The sequence below is a fragment of the Halyomorpha halys genome, unplaced genomic scaffold (assembly GCF_000696795.3).
Source record: "Halyomorpha halys isolate HHAL.00 unplaced genomic scaffold, Hhal_1.1 Scaffold1463.1, whole genome shotgun sequence".
Taxonomy (NCBI): domain Eukaryota; kingdom Metazoa; phylum Arthropoda; class Insecta; order Hemiptera; family Pentatomidae; genus Halyomorpha; species Halyomorpha halys.
The window spans coordinates 123413-145751 of NW_027115291.1; the positions used below are offsets into that span (position 1 = coordinate 123413).

The 22339-nt window shown below is 28.3% G+C and overlaps 1 protein-coding gene across 1 annotated transcript in view; it reads right to left on the minus strand.

Moving 5' to 3' along the window:
• Positions 1-22339, minus strand: part of LOC106689772 (NBAS subunit of NRZ tethering complex) — a gene marked incomplete in the record, with an annotated part of 85874 nt that overhangs the window by 25720 nt on the left and 37815 nt on the right. The window contains 15 exon segments of the mRNA XM_067052377.1: positions 945-1186; positions 2279-2449; positions 2559-2749; positions 5941-6116; positions 6192-6304; positions 6396-6589; positions 7480-7582; positions 8247-8420; positions 8927-9099; positions 12663-12806; positions 14844-14972; positions 17244-17418; positions 20101-20199; positions 20283-20488; positions 20568-20659. Of these exon segments, the coding sequence (XP_066908478.1) occupies positions 945-1186; positions 2279-2449; positions 2559-2749; positions 5941-6116; positions 6192-6304; positions 6396-6589; positions 7480-7582; positions 8247-8420; positions 8927-9099; positions 12663-12806; positions 14844-14972; positions 17244-17418; positions 20101-20199; positions 20283-20488; positions 20568-20659 (2382 nt within the window).

Consider the following 22339-nt stretch of genomic DNA (forward strand, 5'->3'; position numbering starts at 1 on the left):
TATATATATATATATATATATATATGACACTTCATTTATTATAAGTTATATATAGCAATAACATTAATTATACACTAGCAATAATGTTTATACATCAATAAAATACTAAAAAATTATTTTACAAATATAACATGAAGGACAATTGAAATAAATTATATACAAAATCTAAGGTAAACAATGCCCTAACAAACTCTATTTTGGAGAAACTTAAAAAAAAATAAATAGAGTGAAGCAACATGGAACAAATAATTATTTTTGATCTATGAATTTTCAATCTTAAATTCACATAATTTTAATAAAAACTAATTCATAATGACAAATAGACCATACAATTTTAACTTTCAGATAAAATATTTGTTTTAAGGACATGTGGCTACCATATTAGCGGAAAAAATAAATAATAAACCTATGTTTTTGGAAACGATAAAAATGTTACATTAAGTTCAATTTTAACATGTTAAAGGTAATTAAATATGCTTGGCTATTTACTCATTTTCTACATAATTAAAACATTTTATCATTATATTTATATTTATATTTAAATATTTATTTGTCATGGTAAATTTAATTTAATGCATTTAAATAATGCATAGTTATACTAAATTTTTGGTCTTGATAACAGGGAGTGTGCCAAAAATATGGACCATTTTAATGGAAGATTTATTGGAAACCTACCATCAATTGGCATCATGTACTATCTGTACAACATAATCAATTTATTCGGCACTGTACCATTTTGATATTTATAAAAGTCATTCTTAGAACCTAAAAATTGGGAAATGTTATCCCTTCCCTTTTGCAAGTCCAACAGTCAAAGCTAAGTTTTAAAGCAATGGAGGTTAAATAAAATACTTTATTAACTCTTTAAAACTTGATGTTCAATAGAAAAGAAATAGTAAAGATAGAATTAAAATAAAATAGTAATAAAATAATTTCAAAATTACCTGTTTTTACAATTTCTTTTATTCTGTAATCCTTTAAATCAGAATATATAATGAAAAGCTTTAAAAATAATTCAAATATACCAAACATAATACTTTCTTTAGAAACAGTACTAGATAAAATCCAATCATGATCTTGAATTCTGTAAGTTTGAGGATGAAGCAATAAATAAAAGTCAGGAAACACCATTCGAAAATCAGCAGAATCCATTCTTAAGTTATCTTTATCAGAAATGACATCATAGCTAAAAAAAAAAAAAAGTATTTAAGTGGAAATTTAAAAAAAAAATTATAGTAATATCACATCAATATAACTAATTATAATAGTTGGCCAAAATAGAAACAGGAAAATAATAAAATGAAAATAAAGCATTAAATTCTCCAGCCTATAGTCAGACAAACCAAAGGAAACTACAGACTAACTCCCCCCAAAGGCATGCTATCAGCTCCAGACATTGCCTTCCATCCTTACTTAATTTTTATAACAAAATATACCCTACCTTTACATTAAATCTTTATGAACTGCATCTTACAGAGAAAATTTTATCATTTATTTCCCAAATATAGTAGTAAAAGAAAAAAAAAACAGGATAAGTAGAAACATGATTTTTTTACTTTTTAACTTAAAGATAAAATATACAAAGTTTATTTGCAAAGATTATCAATAGAACCATTAAACTTTTTGTGAAAAAATTCCTAGATTACTAATTACTCGCTTTCATTATCAACCCCATTTTGCTTTACTTCAAAATATAATTCTGAAACAATCAACATACATTTTTTAAGAATTATGTTATTATAAATCAATTGATAAACTATCTTATAGCGACTAGATTGAAAAAAAATACAAATTAGCATTCATAGAACATTTTAGTATTGATTATTATGCGTATAGATTCTCTTAAAGATTAATAATAAGTATGAAACACACTCATAATATACCACTTCTTAAAAATCAGAGGAAAATTGTTATTTCCTTAATGTATTGAGTTGTCACTGGACTGAGTGGTAAAAGGGTAGGACTGAAGTGGAAAGATGAAAAGATCAATCCCAACCCTAACTCATGTTTTTTAGACTACCAGAAAACAATCTTCTTCAAAACAAATATATAGTTTAAGAAACAAATAGGCGGAAGGTGAAATTAAAATTAAATGTTTAAATCAATCTTGATCAGAATTAATTTCAATATTAGGGCTGTTTGAAATTGTGTTTACTTACTATACATTACTCCACATTAGGAATGATTAGCTAATTAAAAAATTATTTACCAAAAAATTATTTCTTACTATTAAGTACTTCACATTAGGAATGATTAGTTATTTTTAAAAAATATTTACCAAATTTGGGTGATTACTTGCAACTTATCTTCTTTGTAATCAACAAATATTAAATCCTTTAATCGAGACCACTTATGAAATGGTCTGGTTTTCTTACAAATATCAAATTCAATGGAGCTGTCCAATAAACCATGCAACTTCAAAATCATCTGATTACATTTTAATTCTTCCCTGCAATAAAAAAATAATTTGTAACAAAAAAAATTTAATCTAAATCAATTTTGAAAATGCTTTGATTCGAAAATTTAATATCTTCATGTCTTTCCAACTGAAAAGTTACCTTATTTTGAACAGGTGAGGCAACACTCGAGCAGGTGCATAAATTGAGGAAAATGTTATCAACCTTAATTTATTTTTTATATCTTTATATTCATCACATTCTCCCAGATTCATACAAATTTTCCAAGAATCAGAAAATTTCCTTTTAATGAGTTCATCACAAAATTCGGCACAGGCATTGTAATCACATCTCTAATCCAGAAAATAAAATAAATTGTAAAAATCAATCAGACAACATGTACATAAATAGAAATTAAAGTATAAATGAGAAAAATTTGAATTGTTGGAAAAAATCATCAGTTAAATAGGTTTTATTGTTAGCATCAAAAGTTCAGTGGACAGGCCAGGACATGTAATTCTAGACAGAATCCATCAACCTCAGTTATCTTCTAGTTACACCAGATAATCAGAACATCTACTTCATATCCAATACTCCTAATCCTTCATCCCCTATAGACATTCAAGATCACAGCTTCAACTTAGACAATTTTTTCCTTTTTTTTACCATGTGTCTTACAATGAACTCCTGACCACCAACCTAAAATCCCATACTAATTATTATAGGTCAGAAAAAAATCCCCTCCCAGTCTTTATTCTCATACTACAACTTTTCTTAGCAAAATACCATTTTACCTTCTTCCTGGAAAATTTAATTTAATGAGTGGACTAATGTGATTCCTGAAAAATCACATTAGTCCGCTCATTAAATTAAATTTTCCAATCCTTCACATAATGACTTTTGTCCCATTTTTCTCCTCTATAACATCTCAAAACCCCTAGAATGTCGCGTTTAAAAACAATTTTCAAACTTCCTTGAAGAACATTCCCCCTCATCCCTATCCAATCCAGATTCCACCCAGGTATTTCAATGAAATCTGCTCTCCTTACACAAATTCACAACCTCTAAATCACCAATGACTAACTGTTCTTATCTTTTTAGACTTTCCTAAATCTTTTGACACAATTCACCATAATATCCTCCTTACCAAACTTCAAAATCTTTACTTATCCACAGTCCTAGGCTTTGTTTCAAGTCCTTCAACTCAGATCGGTCTCAGTATGTAGTCGTCGCAGGCCACCTTTTCTGTGGTGTTCCACAAGATTTGTCACTGTACCCTACCCCGTTTTCCATTTAAATAAACAAGCTTCAGCTCCTCATCCATCACTCCCAACACCATATGTGCATAAATGATTTACCTTTGTTTCCCACCATCCAACCCATCAATAGCCACGAAAAAACTTCAAGAGAACTAGAATCAAATTAGTTACCGGGCTATAGAAAACAAGCTTAAACTGAATGCAGAGGAGACTAAGGCAACTGTAATATGTTCTAATTATCTTCTTAAAACCTTACCTAATATCCAAATCCTTCCTCTACCAAGTTATCTAAGCCGGCTCTCCATCATACATCTGTAATGTCCTTATTTCCATTCCTACTTTCATTTGTCGCTTCAGTATCCTCCCCACCTTCAAATTCTACCTATTTCTCCACTTTCTATTCATCCAGATCCAAAATAATTGAAATAAATATTCTAGTTTTTGACAAAAATTTATGAATCAATAGAATATTTCATCATAATTATATATATATATATTTAAACACGTTCAACATAGCTATTATTTTAGCCTTTATTGTATGGTAAACGAATGTTCTTTTGTTCATTTAAAAATTTGTAAATATAGACTTTTGGCATTTTTTTCCCAATTTATTATTAGAAGTTACATTTTGAATTAATATTATTTATTTTATTTGTTGATTTTTTGTTTTCTACTCTCTAGCATTATACTATTATTTTAGCATTTATTTTATTGTAAATGGATATTCTGTTATTTATTTAAAAATTTGTAAACATAGACTTTTAACATTATTTACTCTTTAATGTACATAATCATATTTGTTTTCAATTTATAATTAGAATTAACATTTTATTTTATTATAATTTTTTTTTTATTTTTTTTTTATTTTCTGCTTTCTACTCACAAAGACACTAAAGCCCAATTTTTTATTTTATGAATAATTATTCTGAAGGGATTCATCCTAGAATAAATAAAGAATTCTATTATTATCATAATAAATCAGTGCATAAGACCAGATCCCGATACCACAATACTAGCAGTCAGTCATCTACTAGTAGTAAATTTTCCAACAGGAAACATTTGTTCTTGTAATGAACAATTTATTAAATTCTTTTTAATAAAAAGTTTTTAAAAAATATAGATAAGCTGCACAGGCCAATAAAAAAAAAAAAAAGTAGCCCTCAGGGTAAGAATTAGCTCCTAATTTGAGCATTTGAGCAAACTGGTCCAATATCCAATAGAGCTTTTTATCCTGTTGATAACGGCATACTTCAGTCCAAAATTAATTATGTATCTGATCCAAGAGCACTATTAATTGCTTCTATCCTTTCTTATCCCATCACCCTCAAACTTTCATTATTTTCGACAAAAGTTCCATCCTTTTCTCTTCCTTTAACCTATTTATTTTAATTATTTTGTTGTTCAACAATCTTATTAATGCTATGCACTGGTCCCAATGTCACCTATATGCATATAATCTCATAATCTATCTATTCAACCTATAAACACTCAAAACTTTTAGGCAGAGAAGAAAAATAAAAGCAAGGAAGGCTAAAGACATAATCATTGGTCTAAGCCATCTTTAATTCCTTCTGTACAATCCTCTAAGTATTCAGTTAAAAATATTGGAATCAACATTTATTTAGAGATAGCCACATTTCTTGAATTACCTGTAATTTTAAAAAGCAAATGACCAACACCTTTATTTCATCTTCCTTATATTCAAGTTAATTTATGTTAAATGAGTCTTATTCAAGGTGCCAACAGTAAAACTACTAATCATTCCAACAAAATTTAAAAAAAATAGTTATGTAAGATGAAAAATAAGCAAAGCACGTGTTAAGTAGTTATTATAAAACTTTCATTTAAAACAAATAAATCACTACTGTACAAAGATAAGGATTTTTTTAATAATGGATTTTAACTTCTTTTTTAATTTTTTTTTCACACTATACTGCAGATGATTTTAAGCTTTGTTGCTTTCGTAACAATTGAAGAGATTTGGACAGAATTTTAATACATTGTTTTCAGTAATTCATAAAGAAGTAAAAATTTCAAACAAAAAATTATATTAAACATATCCGCAAGTATTAAGAAAAGTCATTAATTATTACAAATATACAATCATAATCTCACTCCCTAAATATAACCTAACACCATTAAATTGAAACAGAAGCAGTTTAAGTTAACATCACCAATTGAAGGATAAGCTGGTCTAGTAATTAAATAAGTTAACTAAACAAGTGAATAAGTTTAATTAAACAATATTTAATCAATTAGAAAGAGACAAAAAAAAAAGTATTTACTTTATAAGCTTCTTGTGCTAAGCGAAGAGTTATTGTGTAGAAGCATCTTTTTCTATCAGGATGAAGTATATGTAATTTAAAAGCAAGTCTATAAATTAACTGGGGCTTTTGGTAAGCCCGACTATTTCGATCAAGACAAATATCTATCAGCTTCATTCTTTCTTTGGTTTGCCGTACTGAAAAAATTGTAAATTAGAAAATAATTTTTGAGATGATAAGATCCTTAAACTATATTATGTAAATGAAGATACCTTGTATAGGTAAAATATTTATGTTTAATTCTGAAAGGAGTTTCATAGCAAATATAAGATCTAATTCCTCTTGAATTGTTTCATAATCTTCTTCAATCAAAAGCAAACAGTTCCTAAAAATTAATTGAAAAAATACATTTTTAGAACTTGATAATCATTAAAATAATACAACACAACATTAAAATAAAATTTATCAAGATATACTTAGCCAGATGCATAAATTTATCATCAAAATGAGTTGAAGAATTGAAGTAATACTGCGATGAAGTGATAATGATACGAACACTAGTCTCATAACACAAAATAGTTGGTATTGCATTTTTTGAGCAACAAAGAAAATCAGCGCTATTCTCAATAAGTTCTATTGAAGACGATTTCAGCATATGAGAGACAAATATCTAAACCAAGAAGTATTATTCACACTTAATATGTATTTTGAAACATAATAAGAAAAATATAATAATAAAATTAAATTATAAAACAAAGATTATAGTTCTATGATATTTCAATTTATATATATTTTATAAATCTATAAATATATTCAATTTTATTGATTTATTAATGTATTAATTTATTCTTTTTTGTTTTTATATTTAATTAACCATTCAATTAACTTTATTCACAGTGGAGGATACTGAAAAAGGGAAAGAATTTATAAGGATAACAAAAGTTACTAAAATTCAGCAAAAGAAGGAAAATTCAGTGATAGAAGGAAAATATGTGTAGATGATCCTATTTGAAAAAACAAAATTTTATTTTATTTCTTTATAACCAATTTTTAATAACCAAATATGAGGGACAAATCGCAAGAATAAAAAAAGAATCCTTGCAGTTTTACAGCTTTGTTCCACCAGAGGTGCCCTGTGAATAATTTCATAAAATCAGTTCAGATTCTTGGATGGTTCTATCCAATGAAGAAGAAATGTGAGAGACAGCAATAAAACTTAAAAATGATAAGACACTAGATGCTACTAATGACTTTTCTAAAAAAACCATTTCAATACAAATGAAATGTCATTCTTTTAAAAAATAGAATGGTTTATCTCTTCATCAAGATTGACGGTAACTATTTGGATTTATTTCTTCAATCTAAACTATTTGAAGTTAACATCAGTTATCTTAAAATTTTATTTTCAATACATATCATTGATATTTTTTTTCACCTACTTCTAATAAGTATCAAGGTCAAAATATCAGATTGATACACTCCAACCCATCTGGTCTTAATATATGACAACGAAAAAACAGATTGAGATAATATATTGAAAAGGTATTATTTATTAGATACCTCGTAACCAAATTCTACTGGGATGGAGTAAAAACAATACTCTTGCAGATCAAGAAGATCTGGTAGAAATGCCACCCATGCATTAATATCAGTAGGAAGTAATCTGAAACATAACAATAAAATTTAATATAATTCACTTCTATTGTATAGATATATATATTTAAAAATTGGTAACTTAAGTTAATTACTACAATTATATAGAAAATATAATACTAAACTTTACAAAAAAAGTGTAATTTACATTAAATCCTTCTAAATTAATACAAATTTTCTAATTTATATAAATATGTTAATTAATATAAACAATAGAGTGTTCATTTCAGTCAAAATTTTGTCTTTCCCAATTTTTTTTTTCTTTGTGTTACATTTTTGAAGGATTTAAATGCTTTAAGCAGTTGGAGAGCTGAAAATTTGAATATAAACTATGTTGATGTTAGAAAAGTGCCTTTTGGGGGTCTGAGCATTAATGAAATAATTAAATCACTTTTCATCTCTTTTTCAAATAAAAGTTGGGAGGAAATAACATGAAGCTCTGCAATTCACACTTTCTACTTTTAGTTTAATTACATCCAGACTAATTTATTCTTCATCCCTTTCTACCTAAACACTCCATTTCCATGTTAATTATAACCAACCCAATTACCCATCGTAATCCTTGTGCTGAAGATTTTATTCATTTGATGATAAGGACTTAATGAGAATTCCTGATACATGTTAGCATCACATGGCAGACCTAAAATTTAGTTTTAAAAACAAGATGAACTTACTTTATAACAGTATTAGCAAAACCCTCAATGAACTGTTTGCTTTCTTCAAAATTATTTTTCAGCTCATGTAAATATGATACAGGTCTACCATACTTATGTATTAATAAAATATTAGCACATTTAATTTCATTTTTCAAAACCAAAAGTGAATGGCTTAATTGTTTCCTGTTTTCACTGAAAAAAAAAAATCTTAGATTTAATGCAACATAGAGAACCTAATATAATAATAGTAATAAATATAAAATAATGAATTAATATTTATATCCGCAATTTATCGATTAGAAACAAAGAAATTAAATGTAACCTCAATGTAACAATTAAATATTTCAATTTTTTCAGGTACTATATAAAAGGTTTGTTTTATTTAATTGAAACCTTAAAATATTTTTGACACAACCAAGATTAAATGGTCATCTGATCAAGAATAACAGATAGTAATACATACAAACAAAATTTCAAAGATTAAATTAAGATATAAGTATTTATATAAAGATTATGAAACTATTCCCTTGTTAAATTTTATGATCATGTAAGGACAGCTTTGTAACCATTTTTAAATAATATTACAGATCAAATTTATTAAAGTAATCAGTGTCCCACAAATAGGGTGCTATATTATTTTTACTTAAAAACTAATATAAGTAATAGAAAACGTAAAATTAAGTTATAAAATTGCTTACATTTTATTTTCTGATAAAGATAACAGCCATTCTTCCATTTCAATAATTAATTTTTCACTCTCATTAAGCAAATCTAAAGATTCGTATGCATAAATACAGTCAACCAGTACATCAACAATTCTCTCGTGGGGACCAATTAGATCCAAACTAAGATGCAAAATATAACTAATGTACTGAAATTAAAATATAAGACATTAATTAATATTGTAGATGAAAAATAAAGGTAGTTATAGCTTTCATCATAAATTCTATTAAGAAAACAAATAGTAGTAACAAAGTATGATAAAATAAATAAAAATAAAATGGAAATTTTATTACAGAACTTAAGTAATTATAAGAGACAACTATCCATTAAAGCTCTGCACATATAGATAAAAAAATTAAAGTTAATATTTTATAGATTAATATTCCGCTTCCTAATTTCACTTCAAACAGCTTCTTTAATTTAATAAATACTTTCCTCAAATTTATAGTTTAATATTTATTTACTGTTATTCATCTATTCATTCTTACTACTGTCATTCATCCATTCATTCTTACTTCATTACTGAATCGAGGTATATCATTTGTTCAATATTTAATTTAACTTTTCAGATAAAATTCAATATATCTTCTAATAATATATTTGCATATAATTAACAATGATTACTACTTCCTTGATTTTAAAATCTTTAATGATATATTGGAAATCTTGATATTTTGGTAAAATGTTAATAGATTTGCATTATTAAATTAATTAATCAATCTAAATCAGCTAATGATGGCTACTAGCATTAGTTGGCTTTCATAATTAACATAAATGCGCATGCATGTGTACACATATATATTACTACAAAATCTCCTATCTTATTAACTTTCGTTTATTTCTAATCAGAATTTACACTTATTAATTCAATCAATTAATTAATTTAATTTTGACTTGCTTCTCTGGTGACATTGGTTCCTGAAAGGAGAGAGTTAAAATTTAAATTGTTTTTAAACAAATATAGCCATAATCGAGGATGTGTAGTAAATCAAAAAATATATATTTGATTTATCTGCTGGATATAACATATTTTGGATATAACATATTATTCCAGAATTGGAATAATGGCACAATAATATAACATACTTTATCAAAAATGTATAAAATAAGCAAACAAAGTTAATTCAACAAAATGAAACCTTTTTGTGAATATTTTCAATGAAATACCTTCAAAAATTAAATTAAAAATAAGGTTAAATACACTATCTATTAATTCTAAATTAAACTGTAAAACAAAAGTTCATCAATCTAAAGATTCGTTTGCATAAATACAGTCAACCAGTACATCAATAACTCTCTCGTGAGGACCAATTAGATCCAAACTAAGATACAACATATAAATAATATACTGAAATTAAAATATAAGAAATTCATTAATTTTGTAAATGAAAAATAACGGTCTCTATTTATTGAATTTAAAATGTAAATACACATTTGAAAAGCTAAGAAAAAGAACATTCTATGTGATATTTTAAAGAAACAATTCACTTGGAGGAATATTTTTAAATACTCCTTTGTATATAGTACCTAGCATATTTTACCTAAAACTTAAAATTGAATTCCAGTTTTTTTAGTAGGGATATAACATTATTTAATTTAGCTTCCTCATAGCTCCTCAGTTACAGACAAAATTTTAGGTTTTTAATCAGACTAGTTTTTTATGTATGTTAGCCTTAATGTAGAGAGTATTTAGCTAGTTTAATTTGATTTTCAAACTAGGTTAGGTAAGCTTTACGTGTATTAATAATATAAATTAAAAATTAAGTTGATGATTATTGTAGGATTTGGGTACTTTGTATACATTTTGAGTTTTTACTGCAAGATTTTGCAAATTTTAGATTTTTTAATGCATTTTTTTTTTTTTTACTGCACAAAATCCGGCCTTTAGTTATAATACTTGATGATGACATATTCTATTACACATTCTCTAGACAATTGCATTAAACCACTCCTTGATTCTTTTGTTTCATCTACCAAGAAATTACTCACATTTTAAACTAAATAAACTTATTTTATTTAATGTCACTTAATCAATTTTATATGATAAAGAGGAAAGAAGCCAAAAATCTGCATAAACAGAAGAAGAGAGAACCATAAGTTGCCAGGACTTGACGAGGTCACTCCAGAGATGATGAAATATGATAAGTGGTAATAATTTGTGGGAAGAAATTTGGAAGATGTGGACAGAATAAAAAATGCCCCTAGATTAGACAAGAGCAATAATATGTCCTATACATAATAAAGTAGACAAGATAGTACATGATAATCATAAAGGAATTGCTCTACTAAGCACAACCTATAAAATACTGGTAGTACTCCTACATAAAAGAGTATCCTATTTCATTGAAAATATTATAGGAGAATATCAGGGAGGGTTCTGGCCCAGTAGATCAACAGTTGACCAGATATTATCTGTAAGGCAAGCAATGGAAAAGTTTTATGAGTACAATATAGACATACATCTGCTATTTGTGGACTTCAAACAAGCATATGACTGTGTGGACAGAATAGCACTTTTGAAAGCTATGGTAAAGGTAGGTATACAAAAAAAAACTAGTCAGGCTGGTAAAAATGATGCTAATAAACCTAACTGCCGAGTTAAGCTAGGCAATTCACTGTCCTAGGAATTTTCTGTAGAGAATGGCTTGAGACACGGTGATCCTCCAGCCCTCTTCTTTTTAATATTAAAATGGAAGTAGCTATTTGTTCAATTAGAACTAATCCAGGAGAAACCATCTATAATCGGCTGTCTCAACATCTAGAATATGCAGATGATGTGGTCTTTGTTGCTAGAACCTGAACATCATTACAAGGAACATTCCAGGAATTTGAAGAAGCAGCAGCTAAACTAGGTCTAAAGCTTTGTTAAAATAAGACTGCATACATAAAAGTTCAAGAAGGAATAAGGAAGTGAATAGTAAAGTAACTTTCACAGTTACATTTCTGTAAGCCAGTTTAAGTACCTGGGAAGACTGGTTACAAATGAAAACAAAGTACAGAGCAAAATAGAGGCCAGGATAGCAGCAAGAAATAGATGTTATTTCTCACTGCAAAGAATAGTGAAGTATAGAGCTCGCACAAAAAGAATGAAAGGTGTCATATACAAAACCAAAGTAAGTATCTATGGGTGTGGAACATAGCCCTTGATAAGAAAAGTGGAACGGATGTTCAACTCCTGAGAGAGAAAGGTATTGAGAATGATATAGGGAGGAGACTCAGAAAGGGGATTTGAAAAAAAAAGAAGGAATGAGGAGCTGATGTAACTGTTTGAGGAACTCAACATTGTGGCATTAATGAAAAGAGCTTGAACAAGATGGATAGGGCATGTAGAGAGGATGGCCGATCAAAGGATACCCAGGAAAATGCTATATGGGAAATCGGATGGAAAATAAAAAAGAGGATATCCCCACATCAGATGGCTTGATGATGTGGAGGAGAATCTAAGGTGGTTGAATGTTCAAAGTTAGAGGGAGGGAGCAAGAGATCAAGGAAATTGGTTCGCTGTGGTGGAGAAGGCCCAGGTTCTTGAATCACCGTAGTGCCATAAAAATAATAATGATGATAACCAATTTTACTGTTCATTGTAACCATGGTTATTATTATTTATTTATAATAAACAAGTTCTCATGTCAATCAATAAAGATACTTATATAAAAATAAAATAAATATGATTAAAAAACACATCTATAGTTATCAACTTTGATTACTCACCTTAATAACTTGTCCAAGAGTCTTCTTGCTGTTATTCATTAAGAAAGTACGATATAATAGAAACCAATGATCAGAATGTTTATCAGCATAATGTTCTAATGCAGGGTGTACATATTTAATCATATTAATATAAAATTCCTCAGGCTGAAATTACAATAATCAAGGTAAATTTTAGAATAAATAAAATCTTGAATCTAACATGATACAAAACAAAATAATGCTTATATTGTAGTTTTGTATATAAAGTATAATTAAAGACCTAAAATATCAACTGAAATTATTCTTGCATTTTAATGATTATCCAGGAAAAAAATAATACAATATTAATGAAAATGTTTAGACAAAAAAGCTAAAAAATAAATTACTACTTAAATACTTTAAATATAAGAAGATGGTCAGGGTTGCGGTCAAAATAAGAAGAACAAATAGTTTAAAACTATTTTAATGTCCGACGTTTCGCCCCACTTTGCAGGGCTTCATCAGGGCTAAAAAGATAAAAAAAAAAAAAAAAAAACTGAGAATATTACAACAATAAGATAATTGTTGTAATATTCTCAGTTTTTTTTTTGTATCTTTTTAGCCCTGATGAAGCCCTGAAAAGTAGGGCGAAACGTTGAACATTAAAATAGTTTTAAACTATTTATTCTTTTCTTTTTGACCGCAACCCTGACCATCTTATATTTAAATCTTTACGGTCAACTATATATACATATATTAAATAATTTAAAATAAAATGTTGGACATTAGGACAGAGAAAATGTATCAAGACATTTATAAAGAATCTTTTACATTTTACTGAAGTTTGATTTAAATTTTAAGAAACTAGAAATATAATTTTCATAATTTAAACTAAGGAAAGTTAATTCGGAAAATTTTAAACAATCAGCCAAAAAATTACTTTGTTGGCACAACTGTATAACAAGAAAAATTATGATATGAAGCTAAACATGGCATAATAATTTTAATAAAACAAGAATTGAATATAACAAAGATACAGTTAACTTTTCATGAAATGAAGGAAATGATGGATGCGGGGGCAGTCAGAAAAACAAAATAAAACACACAATAATAAAATTTACTGTTCAATATGTGATGACATGTTTTCCTAAATTATAGACCTTCAGCATTATCTTAACCTACATTCTCTTTCAAATATACTCATTCCTTCAGCTCCTTATTAATCAAACTAGTGTGTCAATGTAATAAATATCAATTAATCTTAATAACAATTTAAACAACAAAAAATAATCTGAGAAATGCTGTTATCCTTAAAAGAAATTTTATCCCAAAATAAAATTATTGTGAAAGAATATTAAGCTAAAAAATATATTTTAAACAGAGGAGTCTAGTAAATAGAAATCTAACTTTATTTAGCCATCATACGTTCCCCTCTGTGCCTAATGAAAAATAATCCAACCAAAAATAATAGATAAACTGCTAATCAATAGACATAGTTATTCTCATGTGCGTGAGCACCCACGGTGCATGACAACTGTAGAAAATTTTTCTTCTTTTCTACTTTGGTCAACCACGTAGCAGCTAGCTACTGGCATAGATCGTACAGAACTGCTATCATTCTGATGACTAAATAGCTTCTCACCATATTATGAAGTTCTTTCAACCTCTTTTAAGTTAGGATGAGTTTTCAATCAAGTTAAACTTCATTCAAGCACTAGTTAACCTTGTTTGCATTGTCTGTGATGAAAAGGTAGGTAATTTCATTTTCCTTATAACTAACCCACAAATTAATGGGAGAAGATATTGAGGTAACACAGCTATCTATATTTTTTCTCATTTTAAAATTAAATTTTCCATGAGAATCCTTCATTGAAAATATCTCTTTCCATTAAAAATACCAGACTTAACAGCATTGGAGAAGGTCAAGAAAGATTTAACTACTAAAAGAAACTTCATTCACTATAACTAAGACTCACCAAGTTTCATTTTGAAATACTCAATTTTCTTGAAAAAAGGGGGGTTTAATTTAGTCTTGAACACCCTTAATACTATATACTTTCATAAATGTACCTTGTTTTGATTATTTGCTAAGCCCCAATGAAGACCTATACAATTTAGGCACACATTAGAAACAAGTTAATACTTAATGTGTGTTTTTTCTTTGACAACACCCCAGAACCAGCTTCTCTCTTATTTAATCTATCTACCAAAATTAATTAATACCTTTTGTATAAATAACTGCAATTTCTGTAAGGTACATTGTTTTTTAAGGAAACTATAATTTACATCTAAATTCAGTTCATATACCAAAATACTAAGCATTTTGAGTTCATAAAGTGTTTCTTCAAGATCCTGAAAAAAAAAAAAAAATTGTAAAATGATAAAATACAAAAATAAATCTTGTAATAAATTATATTATAAGCCTTTTAGACAGCACTTGTAGGTTTTTTAAAAAATATACTACAGAGGCTAAATATTTAATATAAAATACACCTCTTTTTTTTAAAAAAAATAATTATTGTGATCTGAGTATTGGATTACCTATGGTCTATTCTTTCATCACTTGTATTATATATATAAAGATCATCAAAAAGTTTTATATTTTATTAGGTCATACAAGGGTGGTCTGAAAAGTTTCTGAACCCAACATGAAGATGGCAGCACTCGTAAATAAAAGCAAGTGAATTTTGTTGTTCATGTGTTGACAGTTTCTCACCAAAGTTTCAGCCATTTTGGACGCCTAGCGTTTATGTAATAGTCCTTTGAGTGAGTTGATGTGAGTGTTTTTGTGAAAATAGACAAAATCAAGTATCAAGTTGTCATTAAATATTTGTTTTTGAAAGGCAATACGCCGACGCAAATCAAAGATGATTTGGATTCTGTGTATGGGGACTCTGCACCATCATTTAACACAGTGAAATTTTGGGGAGCTGAATTTAAATATGGCTGTAAGAGCTCGGAAGATGATGAACGTTCGGGATGTCTAAAACTGCAACTAACGACAAAAACATCGCCAAATGGTGCTAGACTACTGCTGAATTAAAGTGAGAGAGATAGCAGAGGTTATAAACATGTCAAAAGAATATATTTGTTATATATTAATCAACATTTAGATATGAGAAAGCTGTCCGCACGTTGGGTGCCGTGTTTGCTCATGTTAGACCAAAAATGTGATCGAATGAACATTTCCAACGCTCTATTGGTGCAGTTTAGGTGCAATAAATCCGAGTTTTGGCGCTGATTAATTACTGTGGATGAAAATTGGATACACTATAATACGCCCGAAACAAAAATACAGTCCAAAAAGTGGACTGCAAAGGGGGAACTGCCTCCAAAAAAAAGCAAAAACTGTTTTCTCGGCTGGGAAAGTGATGGCGACGTTTTTTGGGATAGTCATGGAGTTATTTTAATTGACTATCTTCAAAAAGGAAAAACCATTACAGAAGCATACTATGCATCATTACTTGACAAGCTGAAGGCAGAACTTCCAGAACTGGAAAAACGGCCATATTTTCAGAAAAAGAAAATCCTGTTTCACCAAGACAACGCACCATTTCATACCTCAGCGGTTGCCATGGCAAAAATCCACAAATTACAATTTGAACTGCTTGACTATCATCCTTAATCACCAGTTATAGCCCCAAGCGACTTATTTTTGTTCTCTCATCTAAAAATTGCGCTCGGAGGACAGATATTTTCGTCAAATGAATGTGCATTGAATGCATTTACCTACACATTACCTATACATTTTATTTTCCACTTTTCTCATCAGTTTATTTTCTTAATTCCATTCTGTACAATCATTTACTTTATGTCATTCTGTTTATATTTTCTTTTTCTTTTCTTTATTCCTTTGTTGTTATCTTGTTCTGTTTTTAGCCTTGATGAAGGCTAGAAATTCTGGCCGAAACATTGGCACGATTAAATAAGTTACTTCAACTTATTGGTGTTTTATTTTGACCGCACCCCCCAACCATCTTCTCCTCGTATAAGTATTTATAATACAGTGTAATCTATATAACTGGGATCTCCAGGGATATAGGATTTTTTATCACCGAAAGAGTCTTTTCATTCAACCATCTTTCTTCATAACTCACCTCTTCTATATCTTAGATAGTACTGAAAAAGAAAGCATGTACAAAAGAAATTCAAATGTTTCTAATTTTCTTACTTATGCAGGCTAATCAGCCACTAAGTCCTAATTATGGAGGAAAAAATCTAAGAAATCAAAGCTCAATTACAAAAGTTTAAAATTTATCAGCCCAGCAGAGGTATTTCAATGCAAAACTGTTGGGACCTCATTGTAATTATAAGTAGTAAAGGTTTCTCACATATTCAAGGGCCCACTTAACCAGGTTACAATGTATTACCATTAACCATTAGAGGTTATATTATCACTTAAATACAGTCTCTTAAAGAGAATGGAGTTCCAGAGGGAGGTTTCTCAGGGAAAGAAGGATTTGTCAAACGCAGCAATTTGGTGAGGTGGAGGGTAGAAGTCAGATGGATGGGACATAGTAGTACAGGATTGGACATAGGATTTAAAATGCAGGTTCTGTTTACATGATAATAGTTAATATGATTGAGTAACTTAACTATATAAGAAAAAATACATATTACAACCTTTATATTATGCTCAATACCCAGTTCCAGTAACTTCACAGCATTATCAACAACTGTGCTCAATTTTTCTAGAGCCAGAGCTCTTTTCTTATACCAATGTGAAAGACCTTCAGCATTAAAGTCATATATATCATCAAATGTTTTCAAAGGCGCAGTATACGATTCCTTTAATTCACTAAAAAAAAATAAAAAATAATTTGTTTAATTATTAGAAATATAGAAACCATATTATACTATATATATTGTAATGTTATTTATAAAGGGTTACTATGGAAACATTGATATAATAAATGTATCTGACTACAGTTTTATTATATCATAATTAGTACATGAAACGGTAAAATAAAATTGTAAATTATAATTTCTTATATAAACAAAAACCAACTTAAAATTTAAGAGAGAAAATTTAAACATTAAATTACATCAAATCAATTTTTTATAACTGTCATAAAATAATTGGTTGTCGGGATCTTCATTGAAGTTCACTGCTGGTTGAGATGACTTCATAATTATTTTTAGTTTCATAACTGCACTTGAACTGGCTTTAACTATTTTTGTTCGGACATTACCACATTTACTTACTCATGTTCACAACTGAAATAGTTCACTGTGAAACCATTCTGTCTATATTACCATATTTGACACTTAGTGATTTTTGAAACCATCAAATAAACACTTCCACTAATATTTGAATTAAAATGATTTTCTCTAGTGAAACTAAAACAAGTCTATTTTTTTTTTTTTTTTTTTTTTGCAACTATCAAAGAACACTACCACTAATATTTGAATCAAAATAATTTTCCCTGGTGAGACTAAAACAACCCTTGCCAGTGTGAATCCTCAGAAATAATTGGCTAGATCCACTTGATTAGTGTGCAGTATTAGCTAACTAACATATTTTTTTCTTTTTAATAATCACTTTGGTGTCTCTTTATGTTTAAAAATAATTGTTAATTAGTTCTGAAGTCTTCAAAAACTTAAGCTACTTTGTATCTTAACACAAATCATTCTAATATTCAAATACTTAAATTTATAACCTAAAAATTAAAAATATTCATTTCACAAACAACAAATGATTAAATAAATGTTATTTATCAACATAATGCATTAATATGCTATTCAAAACATCTAATACTCCTATATTTTAGAAGAATTATTTATAAATCGTAAATAATTTTTAATTTAGACAAATGAAATAAATTATAACTTCTTACATAATATTTTCTTTTCTCATCAAAATAATAATGTTTTCTCCATACTATTAATATTGATCAATAAATATATACGAGTTCTAAGCTGACATAAGGAAAGAAATGTGAAGGATATGAGTGAGAAACATGCAAATGGGAGGAAAAAATAGCAAACTGCTGGCATCCAAAGACAAGATACTAAACATCTGGTAAGAACATTTCCAGAAACTTCTGAGTCAAGGAGAGCCCACAAATGACAAGGACATTGATCATGCTGAGGATATTGACTCACAAGAGATGGAAAACCCAGACATTCCGGATGTTGAAATAACCATCAACATACTTAAAAGAAGGAAGACCCTAGGAATAGACAGAAAATATTGGAGGAGGAAGGATACCAGAGATCTAGAACACAGGATTAATCTGTCCTATCCTAAAGAAGGGCTGCAAGTATGAGTGTGGCAATGGCAGAGGTGTAGCACTCCTTCCAGTGACTTATAAGATAATGACCAATATTCTCCTAAATTGGATAAAACAAGATTCAGGGGAGCAAAGAGCATGCTAGACCAGCTCGTCATCCTTAAATAGATATTCAAAAAATGATGGGAAATAGATCAGGGAGTGCATGCCTTATTTGTTAATTTCAAAGCAGCCTTTGATAGTATAAACTGAAACTGTCTTTGGAAGATCATAACTGAACTAGGAATCCTCAGGAAGTTCGTAAGATTGACAAAACTGTGTACAGATGATCCTAAATGCAGGCTTCTGATACAAGGAGAACTATCTGAAGCCTTTAAAGTCGGAACAGGTCTGAGACACAGAGATTGACTCTAGCAAATGCTGTTCAATTTAGCCCATGAAAAGGTGATAAGAAGAACATCAAGTAAAACTAGTGAGGTTTATGTCGGAATGAAACATAAAATCCTCGTGAAAAAAACTGTTTTCTTTATACGGGGGGCCAGGTCACATGGGGATCATTGGAAATGAACTAGCAGACATTGCACCTAAACAAGCACTTGCTCTTCCAGGTCAGGGCGCGGCCATTCTGACACCCCAAGAAATAAGTCTTCCAATGAAAAATGAAATATCAGCTACTTGGCAAGCCATGTGGAATGAAAGCCAGCCAAGCAAATTAAAAACTATTAAAAAAACGATTAAACCATTGACAACATCAAACGTTCCAATCGCAGGGAGAAGGTAGCTATAGCCAGATTAAGAATATGTCATACAAATTTAACTCATGCATACCTGATAAATAAACAACCACCGCCAAAATGTCAATACTGCAACAGTGTACTTACAGTCAGTCACATATTTGAAGAATGTCATTTCTATTTCATGAACTTAGGAATAACCTTTTCAATAAGGTATAAACCCGAAAGTTTGTTATATGTATTAAATAATTCTAAAATAAGTAATTATTTAAATTTATTTAGCAATTATCTAAAGAGTTTCAAATCTTGAAATAGAATTATAAAGTGCGAAACATGGGCGTTGATGACCTCAGAAGCCCTAACCAACAACAAACTTTTCCATGAAATATATTTAAGGTATTATCCACCCCTACAAAAAAATAACATCACTAAGCATGTTTAATAAAAAAAACTAAATGTAAACCAGCATGGGGAATTTGATTAAACCTATTTTAAATGAATAAAGAAACAAACCTGGAACATTCCTTCTGTGACCAATCCAATGTTTCATAATCTTTGTAACATTTCCAGCTTAATGGTTGGCCATCACCATCACATTCTGGTAATAAACATCTATAAAATTTAAATAAATCTTAAACTAGTCATAAGTGAGCACATAACGACTTTATATTCAGAAAATATACAATCAAATATACCTGTAATCCAAAGGATTCATTGATTCGGGAAAATTATCCAGAATGTTTAGCCTATATGGTAAAATTTCTTTCCCATGGTATGTAAATAATAATTTAACAGCAGTTGTATTTCCTGATCTAGCAAAGTCAACAGCTGAATCAACAATATTCTGCTTTCTAAATTTTTCATAATGGTCCATATCATAAGAACTTTCATCAAAAATTTGCTATAAATTACAAGATACATTTTACAACAAATATTTTTAAATATTTCATTAAATGTAGTGATGAAAATATCTTACTAACCTTATAAACTTGAAATTTAGCAGCATAGTCTAAAAACTTACACCGAGAAATGATAAATTTCTTGAACTTTGGTTCATTTAAATTTTTCATTTCTGGAAAAGAAATGATAATTTTTAAAAAATAAAATAATTGAATTAATGATTTACTACAAGTTTCAAAAAGATCATAGTGACCCTATAGGGGTTGTGTAAACTAAAATTGTCATTATTAAAGCTAATGGAGTAAATAATGTTGAACTTTTATAAAACACTACCAGCCAACTAAGAACACTACACATTAAATTTCTTTAAAAAGAATTTAGAGGATAAGATAACACCAATGCAGTCGCAAGAAGTAGAAATACAACAAATGCATATAAAATAAAATTACCAGAATCTAGAAAAGCATTGCATATTATTACAGTTAATGATACAAATTAAAAAAAAAATTGACCTAAAGATTGAATAAAATAAAAATAATATTAAAGCCAAAGAACAAGATGGATTTTGTACACGGAGAAGCTATGATTTGCAATAAATAATATCTTCATGTTTTCTTACTTCATTTTAATTTTAGATTCAATTATTATTACTAATTTGATAACATGTATTACTGTAAATTTACATGACCATTTTTCATTAGGCATTTTGCCTTTTTGTGGGCTATTTGTAAGTAAACAAATAAATCTTATAAATAATGGTTAATAACTCATTATCAACTAATTAATAACTTATAATTCATAAGATAAATCCACTTTTGGATTATTCATAAGTTTAAAATAAAAAAAAATAGAATTTTGTCCATAAGGATAAATTGTAAAGGAAGTTGCAGGTCATAAAAATGAATGAAAAGGTAATTCATTTAATTAAATCAATTCAAAATAGTGTTCACATGATAATTAACAATAATCGGGAAGGTAAATACTTCAGAGATTGTAAACAGAGTACAGCAAATCAAGCCTCAAGTCCTTTCTTATTTTCATCCTTTATGTTTAATATCATAATTTTTATTTTAAAAAAACCATGGGGATAGAAGATTAAAAAGAAGGTTGGAAAAATACCTCATATTGTTCTTATGTCTGGATGATCTAATAATCCAAGCAAAATCTGTAATTACCGATAAAGATTTTACATGAATAATGTGAACAGAACAAGTTAATTAAAATAACTGTAAAAACAAAAGTATTGTTTTGAAAGGGATAGAAAAAGAAATAAAAGTCATTTATATTACGATAAAATCTAAATTATTAAATTGTATAAATATCAATCTTAACCATTCATTTATTCTGGCAAGTATATTCAGTAAAGCAACTTCTTCATATTTCAAAGGAATTAAGAAATTGCTAATGTAAGAAAAATCTTAAATATCTCTAGATAAGACTCAAAATAGTGCTTATTTAACTCTACTATTAAAGCAACAATATTATATTGCTTTGAAATTTGAACTACACCACATATGGATAAATTGAACATTTCTAATATAATTTGTGGGAAAAAAAATTTCAAAAACATTGTTTTTCACATTGTTTCAACAGAATAGGAATATGAATGGTGTGTTGAAAATTTACAACAAAAAATTATTGTGGGATAATTATTTCTCAAATGAATTTTAGGTTCAATAGGTGAAATTGTTTTGCTCCCAAAACAAAACAGTCACTTTCTTAAATAAAAATTTGTAGTTAAGTTGACAATTTTTCAAATACCCTTTAGTCAACAAGACATAAAATTAATGTAAAACTCAAAATATAGTACAAAGTTAGGACTAACAAGTAGTCTAGACTCACACGAACACTA